The sequence below is a fragment of the Rutilus rutilus genome (assembly GCF_951802725.1).
Source record: "Rutilus rutilus genome assembly, chromosome: 13".
Classification (NCBI taxonomy): domain Eukaryota; kingdom Metazoa; phylum Chordata; class Actinopteri; order Cypriniformes; family Leuciscidae; genus Rutilus; species Rutilus rutilus.
In genome coordinates, this window is record NC_140218.1 from 23,814,831 (window position 1) to 23,826,994 (window position 12,164).

Below are 12,164 nucleotides of genomic sequence, written 5' to 3' on the forward strand. Positions count from 1 at the left end.
ACATTTCCCAACATCCCTCCTGGCTCCCACCTGCACACGCTCAATCACCACCCACACCTGCCATCAATCAACCTCATCAGCAGCGCCACATTTAAGCACGCCATCTACACTCTCACAATGTCTGGTCTCGTCACTTTCTATTGTATGTATGGATTTACCTTACTGCTTACCTGCCTTGTGGTGAAGTAGTAGTAGTAGTAGTAGTAGTAGTAGTAGTAGTAGTAGTAGTAGTAGTAGTAGGTCCTCCTCCCACTGACAATCTTCATTCATCCACACCTGCAAAGGACAAAGAGACTTTCAATTCAAAGCTAAGTGGTGACTCTGAAAAGCCAACAGTATCAGAGAAAGTCACACTGACTCATTCCTTGTATATGCACGTTTCAATAAAGAACCTGTATCCTTGAATCTGCTCTCTTCATCTGTTTGTGACAAATACTGATTATAGGCATCCATACATCCATCTTCCATACCGCTTATACTGGGTGATTTACTGACGTACAGTGGAGTATTGATATCAGAGTAAAGAGGTTAGGGGAACGCTATGCTAGAGAATAACGTTAGGGGAACGCTACGCTAGAGGAAAGGACAACGTGAATGTTAGAATATAATGTTAGTGGAAAGCTAGAGGATAACGTTAGAATATAACGTTAGGGGAACGCTAGAGAATAACGTTATGGGAACGCTAGAGGAGAACGTTAGAATATAACGTCAGGGGAACTATAGAGAATAACGTTAGGGGAACGCTACGCTAGAGGAGAGGACAACGTGAATGTTAGAATATAATGTTAGTGGAAAGCTAGAGGATTACGTTAGAATATAACGTTAGGGGAACGCTAGAGGATAACGTTAGAATATAACGTTATGGGAACGCTAGAGGAGAACGTTAGAATATAACGTCAGGGGAACTATAGAGAATAACGTTAGGGGAACGCTACGCTAGAGGAGAGGACAACGTGAATGTTAGAATATAATGTTAGTGGAAAGCTAGAGGATTACGTTAGAATATAACGTTAGGGGAACGCTAGAGAATAACGTTAGGGGAACGCTAGAGGATAACGTTAGAATATAACATTAGGGGAAGGCTAGAGGAGAACGTTAGAATATAACGTAAGGGGAATGCTAGAGGAGAATGTTAGAATAAAATGTCAGGGGAACGCTAGAGGATAACGTTAGAATATAACGTTAGGGGAATGCTAGAGGAAAATGTTAGAATATAACGTAGGGAACGCTAGAGGATAACGTTAGAATATAACGTTAGGGGAACGCTAGAGGATAACGTTAGAATATAACGTTAGGGGAACGCTAGAGGAGAACGTTAGAATATAACGTAAAGGGAATGCTAGAGGATAACGTTAGAATATAATGTCGGGGGAACGCTAGAGGAGAACGTTAGAATATAACGTCAGGGGAACGCTAGAGGATAACGTTAGAATATAACGTCAGGGAAACGCTAGAGTATAACGTTAGAATATAACGCCAGGGGAACGCTAGAGGATAACATTAGAATATAACGTAGGGGGAACGCTAGAGGATAACGTTAGAATATAACGTTAGGGAAACGCTAGAGTATAACGTTAGAATATAACGTCAGGGGAACGCTAGAGGATAACGTTAGAATATAACGTAAGGGGAACGCTAGAGGATAACGTTAGAATATAACGTCAGGGGAACGCTAGAGAATAACATTAGAATATAACGTAAAGGGAACGCTAGAGTATAACGTTAGAATATAACGTTAGGGGAACGCTAGAGGATAACGTTAGAATATAACGTCAGGGGAACACTAGAGGATAACGTTAGAATATAACGTTAGGGAAACGCTAGAGTATAACGTTAGAATATAACGTCAGGGGAACGCTAGAGGATAACATTAGAATATAACGTAAGGGGAACGCTAGAGGATAACGTTAGAATATAACGTTAGGAGAACGCTAGAGGAAAACGTTAGAATTTAATGTTAGGGGAACGCTAGGGTAATGTTAGAGGAAAGCTAGAGGATAATGTTAGAATATAATGTTAGGGGAACGCTAGAGGATAACATTAGAATATAACGTAAGGGGAACGCTAGAGGATAACGTTAGAATATAACGTTAGGGAAACGCTAGAGTATAACGTTAGAATATAACGTCAGGGGAACGCTAGAGGATAACGTTAGAATATAACGTAAGGGGAACGCTAGAGGATAACGTTAGAATACAACGTCAGGGGAACGCTAGAGAATAACATTAGAATATAACGTAAGGGGAACGCTAGAGTATAACGTTAGAATATAACGTTAGGGGAACGCTAGAGGATAACGTTAGAATATAACGTCAGGGGAACACTAGAGGATAACGTTAGGGGAACGCTACGCTAGAGGAGAGGACAACGTGAATGTTAGAATATAATGTTAGTGGAAAGCTAGAGGATTACGTTAGAATATAACGTTAGGGGAACTATAGAGAATAACGTTAGGGGAACGCTACGCTAGAGGAGAGGACAACGTGAATGTTAGAATATAATGTTAGTGGAAAGCTAGAGGATTACGTTAGAATATAACGTTAGGGGAACGCTAGAGAATAACGTTAGGGGAACGCTAGAGGATAACGTTAGAATATAACATTAGGGGAATGCTAGAGGAGAACGTTAGAATATAACGTAAGGGGAATGCTAGAGGAGAACGTTAGAATAAAATGTCAGGGGAACGCTAGAGGATAACGTTAGAATATAACGTTAGGGGAATGCTAGAGGAAAATGTTAGAATATAACGACGGGAACGCTAGAGGATAACGTTAGAATATAACGTTAGGGGAACGCTAGAGGAGAACGTTAGAATATAACGTAAGGGGAATGCTAGAGGATAACGTTAGAATATAATGTCGGGGGAACGCTAGAGGAGAACGTTAGAATATAACGTCAGGGGAACGCTAGAGGATAACGTTAGAATATAACGTCAGGGAAACGCTAGAGTATAACGTTAGAATATAACGTCAGGGGAACGCTAGAGGATAACATTAGAATATAACGTAGGGGGAACGCTAGAGGAGAACGTTAGAATAAAATGTCAGGGGAACGCTAGAGTATAACGTTAGAATATAACGTCAGGGGAACGCTAGAGGATAACGTTAGAATATAACGTAAGGGGAACGCTAGAGGATAACGTTAGAATATAACGTCAGGGGAACGCTAGAGTATAACGTTAGAATATAACGTTAGGGGAACGCTAGAGGATAACGTTAGAATATAACGTCAGGGGAACACTAGAGGATAACGTTAGAATATAACGTTAGGGAAACGCTAGAGTATAACGTTAGAATATAACGTCAGGGGAACGCTAGAGGATAACATTAGAATATAACGTAAGGGGAACGCTAGAGGATAACGTTAGAATATAACGTTAGGAGAACGCTAGAGGAAAACGTTAGAATTTAATGTTAGGGGAACGCTAGGATAATGTTAGAGGAAAGCTAGAGGATAATGTTAGAATATAACGTCAGGGGAACGCTAGAGAATAACATTAGAATATAACGTAAGGGGAACGCTAGAGTATAACGTTAGAATATAACGTTAGGAGAACGCTAGAGGAAAACGTTAGAATTTAATGTTAGGGGAACGCTAGGATAATGTTAGAGGAAAGCTAGAGGATAATGTTAGAATATAATGTTAGGGGAACGCTAGTGGATAATGTTAGGGGAAAGCATTAGCTAGTTTCTAAATGTGCTGGCTGCTATTTTACATAACAAATTGATCAATAATATAAAACAAATCAACATTGGCCAAATAAGGAGCCATCAATGGTCTTACCTGTAATTGCAGCTTGCCTTATTATAACACGTTACAGGTAAACAATTACAAGAACTATGGTACAAGTTAGAGCTATCAAGAGCTTCTTGAATTATTGGCCAAACAATCAGTTTTCTCCATGTGTGAAATGTGTTCTGTTCTAATGATAACTGATATTAGGAAAAAATTGGCCTTCAGATATTACATAGCCAAAATCAAAGAGGCTGCATGAACTGTCAAGGAGTGGGAAATAAACAATTTTAATATAAGAATGTTAAATAAAGTTTGACTTCCCATGGCACTTTCAAATAGGAAATTCTGTCAAACTGATAAAGTTCCAGTTGCTTAAATAATATACATACATCATATATCCTATTTAAACAAGTAATTGTTAACTATTACTTTATTGCAATTATGTTATTAATCAACTTTGCACGTGCGGATGATATAGATACCACAAAAGACCATTTTTAACTAAACCGCTAAAACTGTTCACACCAAAACAACACCCTTGGTTTTGGAGAGTCCTCTTCAGTTGGAATGTGTCTTGTTTTTGAAAGCACAGTTATAGGCAGCAAAATTACTTTTGGCCCTTTTCAGTCTGATTCACGAGCTGTTTTTCTCTGCATTGCTGATCCTGAGATGCTGAAGCTGTTTTTCTCATTCTAGTTCACTTCAGTACTTCATAGTATATTACTGGCAAAGCGCTTGTAACAGCCCACCCGTGACCCTCTCCCTTCTGCTGTGAGCAAAGATGGCCAAATGTGTGTGTGTGTGTATATATACATTTTTGCCAATAATTCAAATCATGTGAGAGAATGTACATGTGATCAACAGAAAAATATGATCAATATAACCCTGCTAAGGGTTTGTTCTTCATTTCAACATCAGTTTCTCTTCCTTTCCTTTTTTGACATTCCATCTCTTTCCTTTTCATCGCCCTCTCACTGGCAATGGCAAAATGTATTTTTTCCACTCAATTGCTCCCTCATCAAGAGAGTGCACTTGCATTGATTTAATAACCACAGGGTGACATTAGTTCCTTTGAAGACTTTCTCCCCTTTGATGGATCTTTTTCTCATCTGACCTCTTTGTTTCTCCTCCGTACAATTATTTGAACTCCTGCGGGTCAAAAACAAGTGTTGCCGCTTGTCACACCTCTCTAATTCAACCAGAGTGATTTCCCTTTCTCTACATCATTCATAAAAAAATTTAAATTCCAAATAAATACATAAAAATCAACCTCAAAAGAATGGTTATTAATCATAATCAAACAGCAACGACTGCCAACACTCTCGTACAGAGAAATTTCATAGGCATGTGTTTTGGGCAAGTATCTCAAGCTTTTGACTTTTAAATTCACATTTTACTGATGATAGATTTACTTTGTTTCCAAATACACTCAACATTCCTACAGGATTCATGTTGCAAAATATCTAATGAATGCCCATCATAGTTGAAAACACTTAAATGTCATGTTCAAATATATCAGTTAATTTATGTCACTTATTACTGCACACCTGCACTGAAAGTAAACATTGCATGTAATATATTTTTCCATTTTCTGTACAAAAAACGTAACAAAATAAAAAGTCAAAACGTTTTAGGATTTCCATGAATTAATGTCAAAAAGCATCCAAATTTAATGAAGCTGAAGTTAAGCGTTTCAGTGCCACCTACTGGAAAAAGTGTGTCCATCAAACCAAGTCATCTTATCTTTTTTTAGTTTGATGTACAATGTATGAAATGTATTAATGAAAGTGTTTGGTGCATCATCAGTTAACAACAGGCAATAAATATCCATAAATTCTGAAAAATTCATACAAAACCTGTCCATGCCAGTTCAGATAAAGGCTTTAACTTAACCTGATCATAACAGATAAATAATATTTATACTGTTAAACATACAGATTCTGTATTTCACCTGTGTTTCACAGAAGCATTAGGCATGTATTTGGATCGTTTGTGTGGTCTCTAGAACCTGCTGAAATGAAGTTCAGATCTGTTCTGATGTGCGTGGTCCTCCTCGCTGGATCTCCTGCATAATGGAGTGGACCACTTCAGATGTAGTACACTGACCTCCCAAATCAGCAGTCTGCAACTGCAAGGAAACAAATGACCATACAAGCTGTTTGAGTACAGAAGAGATATAGAGATGTAATACGGCAGACGTGTTTGAGTAAACAAGAGTAACATTAACTGATTTGGCTTATCATAGGCAAAGTTGAATGGCATTGCATTCATACAGCTGTTTGACATAATGAGATTTAGCATGTATCATACCCGAGTTTCAGACAAAGTTTTCAAAACTGCCTTTCGAATCATCCTGGCATATGCGTGAAGCCTAGGAAAGGGAAAAGACAGCCCAGACATGAACAAAATGCACAGTTCCAATCCTGCAGCAACATTTTCAATCTTGATTTGTATGTATAATTATGGTGTATGTCATAATGCATGAAGGAAATGAGGATCTAATAACTGGAATATTGGTAAAACGTCCAATGAAAATAATAAAATAAATATTCATACACACGCACTTTAAGTGGTCCAGCATCACGCAGCCGGCCAGCAGTGTGGCCGTGGGGTTTGCAATATTCTTGTTAGCAATGCTTTTCCCAGTGTTCCTTGTGGCCTGTATAAACACAAAGAATAACTCCTATATCCTCTAGTCACTCCGACAGCTGACATATCCAGCACCTGCTCTGTTCATTCTTACGCTCTCAAAAACAGCATAGTCCTTCCCGTAGTTGACTCCTGGTACCAGACCTGGACCTCCAACAAGTCCAGCACACACATTGCTCACCACATTTCCATAGAGATTTGGCATCACCATCACATCAAACTGCTGGGGCTTAGAGACCAGCTATACAAAAAAATAAAAAACAAAAGATATATAAACATATACTTATAATGTCCTATAGAGTAATTATGTGTAGCTTTTTATGGGTCTGTTTTTTAAGCCTTTCTATGGATACTCTACCGTTCAAAGGTTTGGGGTCAGTAAGATTTTTAATGTTTTTTTTCTTGTGCTCATCAAGAATGCATTTAATTGATCAAAAATACAGTAAAAACATAGATACTGTGAAATATTACAATAAAAGTGTAATTTATTTATGTAATGCAAACTTGAATTTTCAGTGTCAAATGATCCTCCAGAAATAACTAATACTGATTTGATGCTCAAGAAACATTTCTTATTTTTAAAGGGGTCATATAATGCCATTTTTATACAAGCTAATATGATTATTTAGGGTCTAAATTAAAAGTTTGTAATATACTTTAATTAAAAATTCTCATTAGTATTGTAAGAAAACACTAATTTTACCTGGTCAAAAACAGCTGTTTTCAGCACGCCGTTTAAGTGCATGTGTCTTTAAATGATAATGAGCTTTGCTTACCCCGCCCCTCTGATCTGTGGGTACACCGTTTGTAACACAATAACCATAACACGTTGTTCATTATAAACGTGGGATTATGAATTATATTGAGAACGTCGTACATAGAAAACATGCCGTAATGTACCCTGAGTGTAAACAGCCGCATTCATCGTGAAGCGTGCAGCAAGCGATTTGCAAAGATTAATATAAACGTTACACTCACTTCTTCTTCTGGAGGTGCAGCAGGAACACGAATAGTTGGTACCGATCCTTTTTTCAGGAGCAGCTTCTTAGCAAAACCAGCTTTATACTGACCTCGTTTGTAAAGCAGTCTGGTGTGTGAAATGATTCGCGCAAACATGAAAGCATTGACGTTGATCGTGGGGAATATTCCCTTCGAAAACAAACTCAGCCACTGCATCTTCAGCGGTTCGGATTTAGGAACATCAAAATGACTGCTGTGTTCCTTATTACACCCAAGAACAGAACACCACAATCGCTTAGACGCCATTCTGCGCATAGACAGTGCTCCAGCGTATCAACAATGACCGCGCTGGTCCGCGCAGACTATGATTGACAGCTCACTCACGAGCGAGGGCGGGTCTGTGTTGAAACGCTGCTGTCAATCAACAATCGTGGGAGGGGCGTCGATTTTGTGACGTCACAAAATCGAACGGCTTGATTTGAGATGGGGAAAAACATATAAGAAGATTTAAAAAAAAAACACTGGATGAATTTTTATCATTTTATGATGGTTGTGTACAGGCACTGCCAACACACATTTCAGTACAATCAACTTGTAAAAGTGCATGTACCATTATATGACCCCTTTAATGTTTTTATTATTAGTACTTTTGAACATAGTGTGAGCAAATTAGCTTTTGCTATAATCTCTATTTGCAATGCCTCTTATTTAGACTTTCAATTAAAACTGTTATATACTGTCCCTATACAAATTAACTCAAAATAAATAACTAGATAAATATATAGTCAAAAATGATGGAAGCCTCCAAAGAATAGTTATAACATATAATAATGCAATAAAATATCATCCACTTACGTAGTTCACCATTTAAATACCTGCATGGTGGTATTATCCACAATCATGTCATCAAACGTGATATCAGGATATCCAGCTGCCACCTCTTTACAGCACTGCAGGAAAAGGCCGTCACCAAGCTTCCTATAAAGCAAAAGAAAAACAATCCCAAACTCATTCAAACTTGTACCATATAAAACCAATATTTGAACAAGATTCTACCATTCAAAAGTTTGGGCTTGGTAAAATGTCTTTGAAAGAAGTCTCACCAAAGCTGAATTTATTTGATCAAAAATAAAGCAAAATATAAATATTATGTATATTTAACATATATTTTAAAATGTCATTTATTCCTGTGTTGTAACATGTTACATGATCCTTCAGAAATCATCCTAATATGCTGATTTGCTGCTCAAGAAACATTTATTATTATCTGTGTTTTCAGGATTATTTGATGAATAAAAAGTTCAAGAGAACAGAATTTATTTGAGATAGAAATATTTTGTATTTAATAAATAAATACATTATAAAAATGTTCCTGTCACTTTTGATCAGTTTAATGCCTGCTGAAAAAGTATTAATTTCTTTAATTTATATATATATACCCCAAACTTTTGAACAATAACGTATATGCAGATATGTTCTGAAGCAGTATTTTGCCTGATGAATTGGCTGAAAATAAAGCAGGGTGAGTCATTTGTAAGTAAGGACAGACTCTCACATGATATTAGCTTTGTGTACTGCTGTGACCTTGCGGCGACCTTTCTCCCTGGCCAAGTTAAAGGCATACTCAGCGATCCGCAATGAATTCACACGTGTTATGATCTTTAGACTCTCCACCACCCCGGGAACATTCTGAAAGAAAGAAGATTTAAACTTGAGGAACGTGTGTTCAAGTACCTGGTGTCCTCAAACTGTAAGAGACCCAAACACACGGACCTCATGCTCCAAGCTGCTGTACTCTCCTTCAGTATTCTCCCTAATGATGATGACATCGATGTCTTTGTGGTGGCTCGGGACTCCAGGAAGAGACTGACAGTGCATCACGTTAGCGTACAGGTCCAAAGATGTACTGTGGGAGAGTTCAAACAGTTTATATAAACTCACCCTCTGGACTTAAGTAAAGACAACAATACATTTAAACATCTTACCGAAGCAAATTGTTCCTGGATTTATGAGATGGAGGAAGGTTGTGATTAGTCTCTATGTTACCTGTAAAAGAGTATTACCTTTAATACAGTAGGAATGCGAGCACCGCTATTTAATTATGATGATAAAGTCCAGTTAAGTGGCCAATTTTAAAACTCTTTATCATTTTGTCTAAAATTACAAATATAATCAATTATTTTAAATGCTATGTGAATTTTGGCATGATTTAAAATTGATATTGATTTTCAGATTTGCCAAATATTTAAAAGTGTTAATACAGTTTTGTTAGTAATTAAAATGGTGTTTTTAAACATGTACTTTAAGTGTGTGTAAGGTAATCTTGTGACAAAATGTAAAAATAGAGGAAATTAGCATGAACAATTAAACATCAAGAATTGGCTGATAACTGATGTGTTACTGATATATTTTTATATCCTTTATATATAGCAAACATTTCTGAGGTTAATGAACCATATTCTCATGCTCACCCTTAAGCGCTACTCCATTACGTTTGATTGCAGTGACAGCATTATTGATGTCATCCTCAGAGGAAGCAGCCGAATTCACATTGACAACCTCAAAGTCCACAGGCACACAGCAGAATCTGGGAATATTGTTGAATGCTAAATACATAAGAGGACTTCTTTAGTGTTCGCCGGTAAAGTCTGTTTATAGAGAGCTTTATATTCAAACCTGAAAAGCTCTCTGACGTGGTTCAACAGTTCTGGTCCAATACCATCACCAGGGATCAAGGTCACAGTGTGTCTGCCTCCATATTTAGCAGGTGGGGGCTGATGGGTAAAGATGCAAAACAGACCATTGACAAAAGAAGGGTAGAAGCAAGGGTAAAGGTCAAGCTTACAATATGAAGCCAAACCTCAGTTACAGGAAATATTACCACTACTTGTCATTTGTTCATCAGCTTTCAATTCTACCAACACAATACTACTAAACACTGCCATGCAAAGGTTTGGGGTCAGTAAGATTTTTTTGTTGTTGTTGAAAGAAATGAATGCTTTTATTCAGCAAATATGCATTAAATTGATAATAAGCGACAGTACAGATATTTATAATGTTACAAACAATTTATATTTTTAAATAAATTCTGTTCTTTTGAACTTTCTATTCATCAAAGGATCCTGGATTTTTTTTTTTTATCACGGTTTCCATAAAAATATTAAGCAGCACAACTGTTTCCAACATTGATAATAATAAGAAATGTTTCTCGAGCAGCAAATCATCATTTTAGAAGGATTTTTGAAGATTCATGTGACACTGAAAATCTAAAAGTAATGACGCTGAAAATTCAGCTTTAACATCACAGGAATTAATTACATGTTTAAAATATATTAAAATAGAAAACGGCTATTTTAAACTAATAATATTTCACAATATTGTTTTTACTGTATTTTTTATAAATGCAGCCTTGTTGAGCATAAGAGACTTTTTTCAAAAACATAAAAGAAACTTTACCAATCCCAAGCTTCAACGGTAGTTCTAGGTAAAAATAAAAAATAATAATAAACCATATGGTTTTTCCATATTATAAAGATGATTTCATATTTTTGCTAATTTACAACTAATGTTTAGGGCCAAATTACCATTACATACTCAATATGTGATTGTAATTAATTTATATATTCAGCTGTTACAGCTATTAAATTGCCATATTGAGATTAATCCACAAAAAAAAAAAAAACGCTAGCATTTTATATTCTAGCAAAACTGTAATCAAATACCTGTCAGTGACCTGGATGTTTATTGTGCCTGTTGATGATCTAAATATCAAGCCCAGACATCACAAATCTACCACACATCCTGTAAGCACATATATCGTTTGCAGAACCAGTACTCACAATAGTCTGGTCACAGGTGAGTTGATGAATCAGAGGGAGTAAACAGGAGTGGTTAGTCAGAGGAGAGAGTCAAATCCATTCTGCTTTGGTTATGCTTACACAAATCAGCTTACAAGCACAAGAGAGAAGCAGAACATTGGAGGTACAGTGGAGCTGCATTTAAGTGCTTGAAAAGGGTTTAATATTAAATCTTTTTTACCTACAATAAATATATTACCTCTCTACAAGGAACCCAAAGTATATTACAGACCTTAAATTAAGGACTTTCAGATGAATAGGGAGGAAGAGGGAGTGAGGTGACAGTAAAGGGTTGCAAGAAAAGATTAGCCTAGTCATGCTGTAATTAGCTTTCGTTAATTATATAATGTGTATTATCATAAATTAAGACTTAAGTCCAAAACTTACAGTATATGAGGACTTCTCTCTCTGGCAGCACACTGCAGGGCTTTTCAGCTGACATTATTTGATAACAGAAAAAGGAAAAATGCATCCAGAGACAAAAAAAAAAAACATTGTTAATTTTAGCTGGTCCGTCTAAATATTTCAATAAATAGCCTACATCAATGAATGTAAGGTGCATGTAAGCAGACATGTCAGAGAATGTAAGACATACCATACACCTTTCCCCGACCTGATTTATATCTGCGACCTGCGAATATCTGTTTCTATATTTTACAGACGATAAACTACACGTGCTTGCCATTTGTTGAATGATGACAAAATTTAGAGGAGGCTTACTTTGGATACCGTGGACTTTAGTCCGGTCCATGGCTGCTGCAGACGCGTTGAGGAGAGGAAGAGCGCTGGTCTGGCTGCTGCTATGGACATTTTGGATTGAGTTCAGCTTTTGCCGCTCCAGCATCAGCAAACAAACCGAATTGTTGAGCCAGCAGTGCTGTTGTTCCACAATCAGCTGACACAAAACTTAAGAATGAACTTTTATAACCAAACAAACTTTGCCTTTGGCGCGCTCTAGCGTCC

The 12,164-nt window shown here is 37.0% G+C and overlaps 1 protein-coding gene across 1 annotated transcript; it reads right to left on the minus strand.

Moving 5' to 3' along the window:
* Positions 1-203: 203 nt before the first annotated feature.
* On the minus strand, positions 204-12,129 carry LOC311302701 (isocitrate dehydrogenase [NAD] subunit gamma, mitochondrial-like). Its single transcript, XM_084428715.1, has 13 exons — positions 11,922-12,129; positions 11,589-11,636; positions 10,021-10,118; positions 9,816-9,931; positions 9,330-9,390; positions 9,118-9,250; positions 8,900-9,033; positions 8,220-8,322; positions 6,479-6,625; positions 6,300-6,394; positions 6,046-6,106; positions 5,744-5,863; positions 204-276 (listed from the first exon to the last, which is right to left on the minus strand). The coding sequence occupies exons 1-12, from the start codon at positions 12,009-12,011 to the stop codon at positions 5,759-5,761; spliced, it is 1,191 nt and encodes a 396-aa protein (XP_084284841.1). The 5' UTR covers positions 12,012-12,129; the 3' UTR covers positions 204-276; positions 5,744-5,758.
* Positions 12,130-12,164: the final 35 nt, after the last annotated feature.